The sequence below is a fragment of the Chelonus insularis genome, unplaced genomic scaffold (assembly GCF_013357705.1).
Source record: "Chelonus insularis isolate UGA/USDA-ARS -01 unplaced genomic scaffold, ASM1335770v1 contig_399_pilon, whole genome shotgun sequence".
Lineage (NCBI taxonomy): Eukaryota > Metazoa > Arthropoda > Insecta > Hymenoptera > Braconidae > Chelonus > Chelonus insularis.
Genome location: NW_023276554.1, coordinates 2077255 through 2092878, shown reverse-complemented (window position 1 = coordinate 2092878; position 15624 = coordinate 2077255). Strand labels below are relative to the sequence as shown.

General features: G+C 29.7%; 3 protein-coding genes across 7 annotated transcripts; all 3 read left to right on the top strand.

Moving 5' to 3' along the window:
- The first annotated feature begins 217 nt into the window (after positions 1-217).
- Positions 218-3534, top strand: LOC118068060 (vesicular glutamate transporter 2.2-like). 3 transcript variants are annotated; one of them, XM_035085202.1, is made up of 9 exons: positions 218-601; positions 670-958; positions 1630-1807; positions 1860-2096; positions 2159-2461; positions 2548-2671; positions 2769-3045; positions 3120-3240; positions 3303-3534. In XM_035085202.1, the coding sequence occupies exons 3-9, from the start codon at positions 1631-1633 to the stop codon at positions 3483-3485; spliced, it is 1422 nt and encodes a 473-aa protein (XP_034941093.1). In that variant the 5' UTR covers positions 218-601; positions 670-958; position 1630; the 3' UTR covers positions 3486-3534. The 3 variants fall into 3 exon arrangements, with proteins under 3 accessions (XP_034941093.1, XP_034941092.1, XP_034941091.1); XM_035085201.1 differs by having other exon boundaries at positions 1592-1807; XM_035085200.1 differs by having other exon boundaries at positions 1057-1807.
- Positions 3535-4026: 492 nt separating this feature from the next.
- LOC118068080 (vesicular glutamate transporter 2.2-like) lies at positions 4027-6149 on the top strand. Of its 2 annotated transcripts, XM_035085242.1 has the most exons (8): positions 4036-4105; positions 4199-4353; positions 4406-4642; positions 4720-5022; positions 5091-5214; positions 5296-5572; positions 5647-5767; positions 5857-6149. In XM_035085242.1, the coding sequence occupies exons 2-8, from the start codon at positions 4333-4335 to the stop codon at positions 6037-6039; spliced, it is 1266 nt and encodes a 421-aa protein (XP_034941133.1). In that variant the 5' UTR covers positions 4036-4105; positions 4199-4332; the 3' UTR covers positions 6040-6149. The 2 variants fall into 2 exon arrangements, with proteins under 2 accessions (XP_034941132.1, XP_034941133.1); XM_035085241.1 differs by having other exon boundaries at positions 4027-4353.
- A 237-nt stretch (positions 6150-6386) lies between these two features.
- Positions 6387-14146, top strand: crc (bZIP transcription factor crc). Of its 2 annotated transcripts, XM_035085112.1 has the most exons (3): positions 6387-6548; positions 8344-8652; positions 12472-14146. In XM_035085112.1, the coding sequence occupies exons 2-3, from the start codon at positions 8439-8441 to the stop codon at positions 13359-13361; spliced, it is 1104 nt and encodes a 367-aa protein (XP_034941003.1). In that variant the 5' UTR covers positions 6387-6548; positions 8344-8438; the 3' UTR covers positions 13362-14146. The 2 variants fall into 2 exon arrangements, with proteins under 2 accessions (XP_034941003.1, XP_034941004.1); XM_035085113.1 differs by lacking the exons at positions 6387-6548; positions 8344-8652 and adding an exon at positions 9760-10452.
- The last annotated feature ends 1478 nt before the right edge of the window (positions 14147-15624 follow it).

Below are 15624 nucleotides of genomic sequence, written 5' to 3'. Positions count from 1 at the left end.
TCATCCTCCTATGTACTCCGAAATAGGCCGAAGTCACGCGAATTTAACCGGAAAAATATATGAAATGTCAAGTTGTGTTTTGATGGAGATAAAATGTAAATATGATGACAGAATTTGCTACATCATTAATGAATTAGTTTAGAAGTTATTACTTTTGAATTTTATTATCAGCCATGGTGCAATTAGTATTAATAATTATCTTTTACAATGAAAAGTTATACTACTGGTTTTTATATTGTACATCAAAAGGAACAATGCTACAATTTTCATCAACAAATAAATATCATCCTGGGAAGTGTAAAATAGATCAACAGAAATTTCTATTTTTTAGATCTACCTTGATCTGATTAAATCTCATAAACCAAAGAAAATTTAATTTGCGTAAATTTATGTGTATCTATACACACTGATCTAAAATAATTATTGTATTTCTAAGAAGATCTCTATGGACCTTGATGATAAAAAACATTTAATGCATCTACAGAGGTCACAGAAGATCTGCGGAGATCAAAGCAGATATACGCAGAAGATAATAAATCGTATTAGAGCAAACAGCTGAAAAAAATAGCTGGTGGAATGTCAAAACTACTTAACAATAAAGGTACATTTTTTTTCATTACACATTCACTTCTAAAAAAATCATCCATAATTTAATGTTTCATGTTTCAGAAAAAATTGATACCTTGTAATTGAGTAATATCAGGGAAAATAATAAGAGGCATTATGAATAACTGACAGAATAAATCGTAGACAACTGAATTGTAGGAGCAATGAATCGACAAATTTTTCGAATTGGAATGAGAACTTCTAATGTGTTTTATATTTTTTTAATCTTGTTGGAATAGTTGGTATTGAGTAATATTATTGTGAACAGTGAGTAGGTGGGCAGTCGTATTTTTTTGTTCTTATGCTCAAAAGTGAAACAGTTAAACACAAAATTTGAATTAAAAATTTATACGTAAGTGAATCTTTATTAATTTTGTTACATCTTTACGTTGAAAGGGTATCAAAAAGTTTGAGAATTGATGAATTCACGTACGTGCGTATGTATGTTAGGTGTATTTTTCGTTTTCGATACCTCGAGAACCACTGAAGATATTGGCTCCAGGCAAATTTTATTTGAAAGATTATACAATGAAGAAGATCTGAAAGAAGTTTGATCTGACGAAAAAATGTAAAATAAGTTGAGTTAAAAAGACATTTAGAAGAAATTGTACTTATTAAATGATTGCTATTGTTAGAAATGCGGTCAATATTAATAAAATATAATAGTTAATGACTTTAAATGATTTGAACAATTATATATTGTTGATAATAACGTCAATTCGTTATAAACTACTGAGAATGTTTGTAATTAATTTAATTATAATATAATTACCAGGATTTTATTCGATAGAAAACAATAAACTATCGTTATAAAGAACTTTTTATAATTAAACAATTGTATACTACTGATAACGACAACAATTCCTTATAAGTACAAAAGAAAATCAGAAGATGACAAAATAACGAATTTCAATGAATCGGAAGTTGGTCGTTAGAAACCCATTTTTTAAATTGTAATTTTATGTTATTATTTATTACTTTGTAGTTAATAGAAGAATATTTTTCTTCAACAACACATTACAGTATGCAAAATCCTCCTACAATAGATCCAGATGTGCGTGATGATCCAGTGGGATGGAGATTTTGGAGAAAACGTCGATACGTTGTGGCTATATTGGCTTTTTTCGGATATGTAGCTGCATACAGTCTTCGAGTGAATTTAAGCGTTGCAATTGTTGCAATGACTTCCGACACATCAGAGGTATTTTTTAACAATTAAAGTAACTCATTTTTATATTAGAATTGAATTGCAGACAGAAGCAGAATTTCATTGGAACTCAAAACTTCAAGGCATCGTACTGAGTTCTTTTTTCTATGGGTATGCTAGTACTCAGCTTCTCGGTGGATGGCTGAGTTCTCGAATAGGTGGAAAGAGAGTATTTGGTATTGGAATAGGTGTAACTGCACTTTTGACTGTTATATCACCACCATTAGTCAGGATGAACGTCTATGTATTCATTGCATTGCGAATTATTGAAGGAATTTTTGAAGTAAGTCTTTGTAGATCTTATCAATCAACAATTTATAATGATTGACTATCATATTAATCTAGGGATTAACCATTCCATGCACCCATGCTATTTGGTCGAAGTGGGCTCCACCATTAGAAAGATCGAAGTTGGTATCATCATCTTTTGCTGGAACCTTTGTTGGAACAGTAGTTGCTATGCCTACTTGTGCCATTATGGCTAATAAATTTGGATGGTCATCTAATTTTTATGTTTATGGCACGTTTGGATTAGTGTGGTTTGTGTTGTGGTGGATCTATGTCACAGACGATCCTGCAGATGATCCTAGAATATCTGAATCTGAATTAAAGTATTTACAGCACACGCTTGGAAAGAGTGAAAAGAAGGTAGTCATTTTTGTTATGATCATTAAGTCATTCATTGATGTTATGATCCTCATTGTCATCAATATCATTATTACTTCTCTTTATAGACCATTTCTCATCCTTGGAAAGCAATGTTTACATCTTCAGCAGCCTGGGCCATCGTAGCAGCCCACTTTAGTGAGTTGTGGGGCTTTTTTACCATGCTAACTCAACTGCCAAAATTTATGAAAGGTTTGAAAAATATTCTATGGTAGTTTATATCATATGGTATGAACCATGTAATTCTGAACATTATTCCTTAATAATAGGGAATTTTTTTTATTTGTAGATGTGTTAAACTTCAATTTAGATAAATCTGGATATTTATCAGCAATTCCTTACCTAATACTTGCTTTTGTTCTACCAGTTTCTGGTTTTCTAGGAGATTATGTCATATCAAAGAATTTCTTAAGCACAACTAATGTTCGCAAAGTTACTACTTGTGCTTCATTTTTGATTCAAACAGTGTTCATAACAATGACTGCGTTTACTGAATCAGCCACAGTTGCAGTGGTTGGTTTGTGTTTAGCCATAGGTCTTGGGGGATTTGCAATGTCTGGATTTGGGTAAACTAAATTTGATTTAATTTTAAAAAAATTACATTTAAAGTATTGACACTAAAAAAAATTTTATTCTTCAGAATCAATCATTTAGACATCGCTCCTCCACATGCAAGTGTTCTTTTGGGAATAAGCAATACTATAGCTACCTTTGGTGGTATCATCAGTCCATTACTTTCTGGTTACATTGTTCAAAAAGGAGTTAGTATCTTCATTATTAATATTTGATTTTTTATTATATTAATATAACTAATCATTTACAGACTGCTGCTGAGTGGAGAATAGTTTTTCTAATCGCTGGAGCAATTTATTTAATTGGAGCATTGATTTATGGCATTTTTGCTTCCGGGGAATTGCAAAAATGGTCTAAAAATAGTGATATTGAAAAAAATGAGGATTCACATGCTTACAGTAATCGTGCATTAGATGTAGACACTCATATGTAATTAATTTTAAATGATTATCACTGTCGAAAAATTTTATAACAGATTTATTGTCAAGTAGTAAGAATTATTTTGTTTTAATCTTAAAGAATGTATTTATTTTGAATGAAAGAAAATGAAAAATATCATTAATTGTTCTTCGATTAATAAAAATCTACAAACTCGTCAGACACATTCACAATCCTGAAATTAAGGCACCTCAAGCGAAAAATATAGATACATAAAAGTATATGGGCCTTTAGCGATTAGACAAATTTTGGCTATTTTCCTTATTCTTTATTCAATCGTCTTCATCTTCTTTCATTCCATAGGTCGTTACTGTGCTAATCTTTTCTTTTAGATATTTCCTTATTTTATCTATTGTTTTGCCTAGAACTAGGCGCAAAGGTCTATATACTTTTATATAATTATAATCTTTATTGGCATCGAAACTTGAGGGTTTCATATAGCCGTATATACTTTTATATATCAATATTGTTCCGCTCGAGGCGCCTTAAACAATTATATACTATTGATAACGATAGATGGGGATTCCTTATAAACACAGAAAAAAACCAAAAGATGACGAAGTAACGAATTTCAGTGAATAGAAAGTTGATCGTTGGAGACCCATTTTTTAAATTGTAATTTTACGTTATTATTTATTACTTTGTAGTTAATAGAAGAATATTTTTCTTCAACAACACATTACAATATGCAAAGTCCTCCTACAATAGATCCAGATGTGCGTGATGATCCAGTGGGATGGAGATTTTGGAGAAAACGTCGATACGTTGTGGCTATATTGGTTTATGTCGGATATGTAGTTACATACAGTCTTCGAGTGAATTTAAGCGTTGCAATTGTTGCAATGACTTCTGACACATCAGAGGTATTTTTTAACAATTAAAGTAACTCATTTTTATATTAGAATTGAATTGCAGACAAAAGCAGAATTTCATTGGGACTCAAAACTTCAAGGCATCGTACTGAGTTCTTTTTTCTATGGGTATGCTAGTACTCAGCTTCTCGGTGGATGGCTGAGTTCTCGAATAGGTGGAAAGAGAGTATTTGGTATTGGAATAGGTGTAACTGCACTTTTGACTGTTATATCACCACCATTAGTCAGGATGAACGTCTATGTATTCATTGGATTACGAATTATTGAAGGAATTTGTGAAGTAAGTCTTTGTAGATTTTATCAATAAACAATTTATAATACTTGACTATGGTAATAATTAATTTACAATTAATCTAGGGAATAACAATGCCATGCTCTCATGCTATTTGGTCGAAGTGGGCTCCACCACTAGAAAGATCGAAGTTGGTATCATCATCTTTTGCTGGAAGCTTTGTTGGAACTGTAGTTGCTATGCCTTCTTGTGCCATTATGGCTAATAAACTTGGATGGTCATCTAATTTTTATGTTTTCGGCATGTTAGGATTAGTATGGTTTGTGTTGTGGTGGATCTATGTCACAGACGATCCTGCAGATGATCCTAGAATATCTGAATCGGAATTAAAGTATTTACAGCACACTCTTGGAAAAAGTGAAAAGAAGGTAGACAATTCTGTTCCATTGATTAATGATCCTTATTATCATGAATATTATTATTTATCTATATATAGACCATTTCTCAACCTTGGAAAGCAATGTTTACATCTTCAGCAGTCTGGGCCATCATAGCAGCCCACTTCAGTGAGTTGTGGGGATTCTATACCATGCTAACTCAGCTGCCAAAATTCATGAAAGGTTTGAAAAATATGATAAGGTATAAACCATGTGGTTTCAAAAATTATTTATTAATAAAATAAAATAATTTTTTATTTGTAGATGCTTTAAATTTCAACTTAAATGAAGCTGGATACTTATCGGCAATTCCTTACCTAATACTTGCTTTTGTTCTACCAGTTTCTGGTATTCTAGGAGATTATGTCATATCAAAGAATTTTTCAAGTACAACTAATGTTCGTAAAATCGCTACTTGTACTTCTTTTTTAATCCAAACAGTGTTCATAACAATGACTGCGTTTGCTGAATCAGCCACAGTTGCAGTGGTTGGTTTGTGTTTAGCCATAGGTCTTGGGGGATTTGCAATGTCTGGATTTGGGTAAACTAAATTTGATTTAATTTTAAAAAAATTACATTTAAAGTGTTAACAGTATAAAAAATGTTATCCTTCAGAGTCAATCACTTGGATATCGCTCCTCCACATGCAAGTGTTCTTTTGGGAATAAGCAATACTATAGCTACTTTTGGTGGTATCATCAGTCCATTACTTTCTGGTTACATTGTTCAAAAAGGAGTTAGTATCTTCATTATTAATATTTGATTTTTTATTTTATATTATATTATATTATATTATATTATATTATATTACCTAATCATTTACAGACTGCTGCTGAGTGGAGAATAGTTTTCCTCATCACTGGAGCAATTTATTTAATTGGAGCATTGATTTATGGCATTTTTGCTTCCGGGGAATTGCAAAAATGGTCTAAAAATAGTGATATTGAAAAAAATGAGGATTCACATACTTACAGTAATCGTGTATTAAATGTAGACGCTCATATGTAATGAACTCGTCAGACACATTTACAATCATGTATTTAAATGTATTCCTTTAATGGAAGAAATGAATAATGTGAAAAATGCAAATGAAGTTCTTTCAATAAATTATTTTTATATACAGCAATAAATATTATATCTATCTAAAATTATACTTTATTAATTAAGATAATATATTTATTGATAAAGTAGGTTATTTTGTCAATAAAAATTTTTTTAAACAAAAAATGTCTCATGATTTATTTAAATAGTCCCGCCATGAACGCTAGTGTTACCAACATACGAGAGTGGTGAGATCACGCTCTGAATTTTTTTTTATATTTTTTTACCGTTGGATCACGTGACCGCAATGAGCAATGCTCTAAAGTTCACTCGCGTCAAAGCGTTATTCTTCCTCCATGAAAATCAGAATAAAGACGTGCAAAATTTTAACTCGTTTCAAGGGATAGTGAAGATGGGTTTCTAGTCGGAATCCGGCTTGCACACGCAAGTGTGCCGATACAACTAATAAACATGGAGTAAGTCAATAAGTCAAATAATATTATTTCATTGTTTGAATCTGATAAATAATTGGGTGAATGTTCGCGTTCTACGTTGGTTATAAATGATTGTATGTCGCCATTTTATGTGAGTCATCCTCTCGTGACCGTATAAAAATGAATCCTTTTTTTTGGTAGATTACATTCAATGTCATAAATCAGTAGTTGTCATTAGCAACGAGTTGTTTTAAATTATTATCAATAAATGTTCACACTATCTCATATGCTCTAATATTCAGACTTGAAACAATGACGTCAGTGATTGCATCATTAATTTTATCAGAGGTCGGTGCATCAAGTATTGCAAAAAAAAATAAATAAATCAATCAATTGATAACGCTTATCGTTCATCCACGTGTATTTTCCAATTTCTTGATTAACATCAAAAATATTAAAACTAATGAAATACAATGTTTTCACATGGGAATTTCCCATCCATATGGCTACATATCCGGGTTTTTAATTTGTCATTTAATTGACATTATTGCCATTTACTTTAGTTAATTGCTCTACTTATAACCAAATAAATAGTTTCGATAAGATTAAATATAAAATTTAAATCTACTCAAGTTATGAATATTTTAATCATTTTTTTTAAATTTTATTTTTCGCTATCAACTTTCTTATTGTTTAATTAAAATAAATAAATTTTATTACTTGTCATGGATAACAATTGAATACAAAAATTCGTTTAATTTATTTTAATTAATTAAACAATTATTCACATTTCGATTGAACACGTTACATTCTTGCAACAGTTCTTGCAATATAGTTATTCAATCAGTTTTAAGTATAACTTGTTTCAAGAAGTATAGAATTTGAAATGTAAATAACATAATTATTATAACTGTTAATTGAGTACTATAGATGATAAAAATTGTGTAAAAAATATTTAAATAATTTTATCTCTTAATTTTCACAAAATTGTCATCAATGTTATTGTAATTGTTGTTATTAATAGTGGAATAATTAAGTATAATTTTAAAAACGATAATTTAAGTAATTTTAAAATATTCATATTATTAGTATTAGATGTATTTAATTAGATAATATTTATCAAATCATTTGAACTGTGCTCTGAGAAATTAAACTATTTGCCATTTGACATACTTTTCCAGAAAAATATTAGTTTGCTAGCAACTGTGATAATCTTCATTTTTTTTACAAATTATTATCACGTGTGACCTCAAGATTAATAACTCTTCTAGATTTCTCGTTGATGCACTAGTTTAAATTATTTTGTATATTATTAATAGCTAGGATGCTGGAGAAAAATAAAACTTACTTTGATGACTTATAAATAACTTATTAACAAATTGGAAATAAAAATATCCCAGCACTTTGCAGGTTACTTAACATCATAGTTTTTATTTTAAAAACGTTTAAAAAATATTAGTAAGGAGTAATAAATTATCAAAAGATAAATAGTAAAAATTATCAATCCGTAGAAAAATATTTGTTTATCTATTCTTAAGAAAAGAGTTTTAATAAGAGTTTTTGAAAAATAATAAAATATTGTAAGCAACAAAGAAATAATTGCTTAATCAGTCTTATCATAATGATCAGGTGTCTGAGTAGGTCTTTGCTTGAAATATGTATTGAGGTAAAACGTGTTGATTTTACCATTGGATAGCATTATCTTTATTTGCCTCAAAGTCAAATCTGTTGACAAAGTAAATACAAAACTATTCTAAGTTAATTTTAATGAGATAGATTGATTAAAAATTGTATTTAAAGAAAATAGTAAATTAATTCTGACCTTGTTATTTTTCAGGGCCAAAATGGCGCTCATTTCGAGCTACGTCCTTGCGACGCAAATTTATTTTTCCCAATTATCATCGATACATTTAGAAAAGACTCACACGAGCAATGTCATCTCAGGAGATATGGGTGTGGAAGGCGGAGCCGGTTTCCCCTAGTGGAAATTCGACATGTGACGCCGAAGATGATTGGATTTACTTTGACGATAAGTCTTCAACATTAATAAACGATGTCCTTGACCCTGAATTAGAAAATGACAATCCAACGCGTGCACAAGTCGCTAGTAAACTTTTGGAGGAATTGGACGAGTGGATTAAAGAAGGTATTAAATTGTAAAAATTTTATTTTCAGCTTTTGTGATGGCTACTTACTAACTTTCACTATTTTTAAAAGTCTTGAAAATCATTATCATGTGAACTGTCAAATCACTTAGCCTGAAGCATTGCGCAAATGAGGTATTAACGAATTCTAAAATTTTACTTTACATAGAAGCTTGTTTATCTGACACATATTCATTTCTAATGAAACAAGTGGGGAAACTTTGTATATTTACAAATAAATCCAATGAAGTGACGTACGAAAATAAGGTAATTGAACTCTTGGAAATTATCAATTTTTATTATTCATGATATAATTGATCTTGCTGTAAAGATAAACGAATTAAGATAACGATTATAAGTTGGAGAATATTTAAAGACCTTCGAAGGGACGTTTAAAAAATAGATAAAACCCATTTTCTTCTACATTGTCTACTAATGAATAATGACTATAACATTCAACAAAAAAAAAGAAAGTAGAATTAAAATGATGAATATGAAAAGTAAGAGTTTATACTTGAAAAAAAAAGAATGATTTCGTCAATGTATTTTTATTTTATAGATGGAAAAAATGAATGTTATAATATTTTCAAAATAATGAATAATTATATTGATAATAAAAAGGAAGTCCTTGACTAGAAAAAACTCGAGTTAATGTTGCATATACAATAAAAACTCATGAGTTAAAAAATTTGAAATTTAATCCAAAAGAGAGCTGTCTGAAGAAACTAAATAAAAAGTGCAATCTAAGCAGACCTATATTTGTAAAGAGATTGGAACAACACTAAACATTATCTTTCAATATCAACCTCTCGCTGAATATGTCGTTATTTGATAAAATTTTTTCTCAAAGTATATTTTTTAGCCATAAAAAGAGAGTGGGACAAACTGGTTAGCCTCTAGGAAACGAGTCCAGAGGCCTGGAATCAAGTGGTAATGGCGAAGTTAAAAGTAGGGAGAAGCTGTTGAGACGTTGATGAACGGGATATGTGTAAAACGGAGGAGGGAAAGTCCAAAGATAAGTAGGAGTCGGTAGTCTGGTAACGTTCGGGTCAACTACACAGTCCACATGATCACACGCAATATAATTCGCTCGCTCTCTCCCCTTCTCCATTAGTGACTTCGACAACTTGTCGTCTCCAAGTCAGTTGAGGCGAGTCGTCATTGCAAACAGTTTCTCATTTTCAAGTAAAACTTTACCAGCACGTGTTGTTACTTTCTCAATTGTGTAGTTATCCGTCATATCAACCAAAAAGTCATCGAAAGAAGTTGAAGTTTTTCATCATCAGATCAATTATTTTATGGATATAATTAATACCAGCATTCTTCTTCAAGAAAATAATCATTGATCAAAAGTTATAATCAAGTATAAAGCAAAGTCAATCAAGTACGCGTTATTGAACGACTTCTCTAATATCTTGGAATAGTAGTTGATGCTGTGATACTGGCATCTTCAATAATATTCCGTGTGTTCGACAACGCCTCTCGATGTTGCAGTGTATTAATGTTACACGTTAGCATGCCGTTCGCGTATCGTTACACGTGGAACCGAGAAATAATTGTGAACTCAGAAAAATTAGTGAAAAGGCGTTGACATTTAATCAATCTGTATTATCACCACAAGCCGAAGAATTGTACTACGCTGACCTTAAACTGCCATATATTGGAGATATTCTCTTACTCGACGACAATTAACATAATATTAGTGATAAAAAGTTTTATTAATTCTTAGAATTAGCCCTGATATTTACTCTTAGGTTTAAAACTGGAAAACTTCACGATGATGGCTGCTATGTGTTATAGCGGTATGTTTCTTCACAGTCTTGCATTTCATGTCCATTTCTAAAGACCTTCACATTAAATTTATCTTTAATTGAATCTTTTAATGTAGGACATCTGAAATCGTACTAACAACTTTTGAACTTTTTAATTTTATTTTTATAATAAAAGATGAAAAGTTAAACTTAGATTCATTTCGTCACTTTCTCTTTATTCATCATTTTCACTCACGAGGCAATCCATGTGCGACCGGCATATTCAGCATTGGTTGATGGTTCAACAACTACCCAATAAATTAGTATTAAAGAATCAAAATTAAAATAAAGCAGAAAAACATAAAAAATCTTGTCCTTCTTTGTACAAAATTATTCTAAACACAAGCTTATTTGAATCTATTTAACACTGAAGAATAATTGATTGATTATCAATTAATATTAATATGAATAAAAATTATTACTTAATCAGATTTCAATCTTAAATTGTATTTAAATAATCCTCAAGTTGTTTTTTATGTTAACATAATTTTAAAGTGAAGGCTTTAGTTAATTGTTTTAATGTTAATCATAGAAAAAAAAAATATTCAATTATTCATAAATAATAAAATCGAATAATATTCAAGAGGTTTTTACAATTACATCTGGATATCTTTTTTTACAAGTCTTAACTCACATACAATAAATTATATCAATTGATCAAGCTTGCAATCAGGCGTGACAATGAAAAGGTCGTGCTTCAACTGGTTTCCAGTCTCTAGAATCACGTAGGAATAATTAGTAATCAATATTGGTAAAATGGGGAAACTCAGATAGCCATAAAATCTAATTTATGCTTATAATAATTGATAAATACAGTTGAGAATAAAAATAGAGTATGTAAAATGATTGGTAATATTATAATTAAATACAAGTATTTTCTACCAACAACTTTTCCACAGACAAATGTAGAAATTTAAAATACAGTGTAATTAATAAATAGGCTAAATGATAATGTATAATTGCGCGACGATTCTTGCACAAGCAAGGGGTTGCGATCTCGCGATAGTTTTATCGATAGTCCACAGATGGGCAAAACATTTGATTACTAAGTCTATTATAGATTTTATATCATTAAAAGTCCGGCAGAGATATATTCATTGCCCTAATTGCATTTTCCTGCTTTTGTTTATGTATGATAATTATTCACTGCGTGTTTGATATGTTCACACTTCTGCTTATTTTCCATTGCAAATAAAAAAGATAAAAATCTATTTACAAATTTCAAAACAAGAAATTATAATTCAATTTAATTAACAATTTTTATAAATATTTTTTCTTCTACTACTGCCAATAATTTATTTCATTCATAAACAAAATGAACTTGATAAAATTAACATAAAAATTTACATTCTTATTTTTATTGAAATCTATGAAGAATTCGTCATCCTAAAAAAAAAATTGTTAGCACATTGATGCCAAAAAATAGGCTAAGTAATTAAATGAAATTAAATAGGAAACATTTTGTTATGAAATTTCTTTTTGCAGAATGTTTATAAAATAAATACTAATATGATAGATAATATGAAAAAATCTATTATTAGATATAATTACAATTGCCTATTGCACAATTATAACAAGTAGCTTGCTCTACTTAGCAAAAATTTAAGCATTAATTATTATCTTAACAATTTTATCATAGTTCTCAAATGTCACGGCTTATGTATCACAATATTATGATAAATTATTGAACTAATTGTCTTATCTAACAATAAGCTGCAAGATGTACTTGAGCCATATGGACATAGATAACTATTTTTTTCTTGTTTTCCTCGAGAATTAAAGTATGCACATGTAATCATAATAATAAGTACTTGTTACCGTACACATGCCACTCCTTCCTTTGTATTAATCCATAGTAAAGATTATTTTATTAATCTTTTTTCCATACTTGTTCATATCCTTAGCATACCTGTCGCATAATCGTCCATTAATATTTTATTTGTCCTTGTCTGTTTATTTAAACAACAAGAGTTACTTAGATATTAAATAAAATTTTTGTTTTCTTTTCAGAGCCCTTGTCTGATTGGCTGGAAGAGAAGGTTGAATCATTATTCGATGAATTACCATCTCCAGAATGCGGCCAAAATAAACCGATTGTTTATCCAACCGCACATAATGTAAAACCTCAGCCACAATCAACGCAATCATTGCTTCAGGAATTTGAAACTGTTCTTGGTGATGTAGAAGCTTGCCATCAAATCTATCCATCAAGTACTTCTACTCTGACACCACCACAATCACCACCACCAGAAAGCCAACCGGAAAATACATTACCAATCGATACTCAAATTCTTGTCACTCTTCAGCCTGCTTTGCAGAACGTTGAGTTCGTATTTCCGCAGGGGATAGATCAAGTAAATGAATCCATCAACAAGACAGACTCTTACCTGGGTCAAATATCAGGTGAGTGGAACGCCGAGAACGTGTCTCTATTACCCCTGGCTGGAGATGTTGCAAGTGAGTTAGCCGCCGTTGATGAATATGTGAGATCATGTGCTGAGGATATTTCACCACCCAGTCCCGTCAACAGTTCTGGCGGCAGCTATTTATCATCGGAAGACTCAGTTGATGATCCTGATTGGATTCTCGATTCATCTAGCAGCAATAAAACAAGCAATAACAACAAACAGCGCAATCAAAAGCTCTCTAGAAACCGCCATAAACCTTATTCACGATCTATTGAAGACAGGAAAAATCGTAAAAAGGAACAAAATAAAAATGCAGCTACCCGTTATCGTCAAAAGAAGAAACAAGAGATCAAAGAGATTGTTAGTGAAGAACAAGAATTGCTAGATTATAACAAGAAACTTCATGAGCAAGAAAAAGAGCTCAAACGTGAGATCGGATATTTGAAGGGGTTAATGCGTGATTTATTTAAGGCTAAGGGCTTAATTAATTAATCCAATTGTTATTTTTAATTCGACTTTTTTTTTAATGATAAGACGATTTCATGTCTCTTGTTTATGCCCTGGAGTTTATCTTCTGACAGTGTACAAGGTTGCCATGAGGCCATTGTGTGGTTTTAACATCCAGTATCAGTTTCATGAACTATCCAGGGTATAGACAAGAGACAAGGACATTTAAAATTAATTATTAAGATTATAATAATACTTGTATGTCTAGAAATATTTTTTTTATCCACTGAATGCACACTAGCGACCTACTAACTTCAGGGTTAAAAAATTATGTACAAATCAATCAACTAAAAGTATCTAAAAATATCAAACTTCGAACGTTGTTCGAAAATAACAAACAGTATGTTTTAGAATAATTGTAAAACACTAAAATAAGTGTGCATTTAGAAAAATTGAGTAGTATGTAAGAATAATTATCTTTTATGCACGTCATTATATTTCTATCATTTCTGTAATGAGAATGTTGAGACTATCGTCGAGTGAAGCAGGATTTCCAATTTATTATTCAGTTATTATTATCTACATATATATATATTTATATAAATATATTTTTTATCTAATCATCTTCGGCTTGGTCATATGAAAATGTATTCGACAGCGTCGGAGTCTTTAATACTCCAACACTGCCATCAACATACCATCTCGATGTCGAGTCTTTTCATTCCAAATTATTTTAACTCAATCGATTTATACGTATATTATTGCTTCTTTTTTGTAAATCTTTTTTCTGTAAAACAGGAAATAAAGAGTTTAATGAGTTGACATAGTAACATAGTTGATTCTTTTATCAATCCTCTTATCATCTATTCTAGATTGTTAAAATATGCATTATTAATTAGATAATAATAGAAAAGAATTTAATTGTGTAATAGTATAGTATTACATGATTAATTCTCAACTTGACTTTTTTCTTTGTTTCAATTTATACTCCATGGTTATCACAAAAATTCTTTGTACATCCTACAAAGCTATCATTGTTATGGAGATGATTTAAAATGTGTAGTGAAAATTTCTTTATTATGTAACAGACTTTGGGAATTTTTTCAAAAGACAAATTGAATTTAATTACAATGTAAAGACATTTTAAGTTTGATGAATGATTTACATTCATCTGACATAATATTTTCTTTAAATGTCACTGTTGAATTTTTAATTAATTCTATTTTTATTCGATGGGAACACCTTTCATTTTTCAACTCTCAATTTTTAGATGACTAAATAATAACACAGCGTGGAAAAACACTGAAGTTTAATCTATAAATATAGCTATTATGATAAAACTGTTTTCTTTTCTTGTAAATAATGATATTAAAGAAAATATACTCATTGTCTTCAATGATTGGCAATAACTCTCAGTTTTTGTGAAGTGAAAGTAGATTATTCAAATTCCAAGTATATTAAAATTCACATAAACTGCACTGTTTCACTTTTATAACATTCGATTTTAAGACTTTTAGTTTAAAGTATTGTACATAAAAACAAATTATTCTCATTCTAAGAAAGTCCTGTAATTTATTGTTTATTTCATGTAAAACCTGCTCTTCTAACTTAATCGATTAGATGTAATCGAGTGCAAAATAATATTTATTTTTAGAAAGTATTATAATTTAATCAAAAACTTAAAGTCTCTTAGAATTGATTTATCAAATATATAAATTGCATAATCAAGTAATAAACTGATAGGGTGCGAAATTGATCAAAGTTTCTCTATTTTTAGAAAGTATTGATTGTATAAATAAGAATGTTGAAAAAAAAAAAATGTCTATTTAAATAAATAAATGATTTAAATGTAAACCTTTTCAAGGTAAAACAAAATATATAAATGAAGTAAAAAGCTGACACAACAGTTAACTGATATACAAGTTTATCGTTAAAAAATATCTTCCTTTCAAATAGCTTGTATCTAATTAATAATAGCTAGCAATACTCATAGTTTAAAAAATAATTTGAATCTCTATTTGCATATTCATGATTATAATCTAACATCTCAAAAAATAAGAAAGAGATTATTTTGTTTTCAACAGTTAGGTTATAATTAAACATCCATAGGGTGATAAAAACAAAAAGAAGCTAAATAGAATAATTAATTTTAAAAGCACCCTGAGGTGTCATTGGAGATGTAATTTACGTTTATTATTACAGAATGCGATCAGATAATTTGTATTTATTTATCGTTAATCGACTCATCTTGAAGAAGATGTTTTCAAAAGGGGAAGAAGAAGAGGATGAAAAAGGAACGATAAGGATA

Coding starts and splice junctions, on each gene's coding strand:
- LOC118068060 (XM_035085202.1), top strand. CDS start 1,631: ATGCAAAATCCTCCTACAATAGATCCAGATGTGCGTGATGATCCAGTG. Junction 2,097..2,158: donor TTATTGAAGGAATTTTTGAA/GTAAGTCTTTGT, acceptor ATATTAATCTAG/GGATTAACCATTCCATGCAC. Junction 2,672..2,768: donor ACTGCCAAAATTTATGAAAG/GTTTGAAAAATA, acceptor TTTTATTTGTAG/ATGTGTTAAACTTCAATTTA.
- LOC118068080 (XM_035085241.1), top strand. CDS start 4,177: ATGCAAAGTCCTCCTACAATAGATCCAGATGTGCGTGATGATCCAGTG. Junction 4,354..4,405: donor TGACTTCTGACACATCAGAG/GTATTTTTTAAC, acceptor ATTGAATTGCAG/ACAAAAGCAGAATTTCATTG. Junction 5,768..5,856: donor GTTACATTGTTCAAAAAGGA/GTTAGTATCTTC, acceptor AATCATTTACAG/ACTGCTGCTGAGTGGAGAAT.
- crc (XM_035085112.1), top strand. CDS start 8,439: ATGTCATCTCAGGAGATATGGGTGTGGAAGGCGGAGCCGGTTTCCCCT. Junction 8,653..12,471: donor GGACGAGTGGATTAAAGAAG/GTATTAAATTGT, acceptor TTTTCTTTTCAG/AGCCCTTGTCTGATTGGCTG.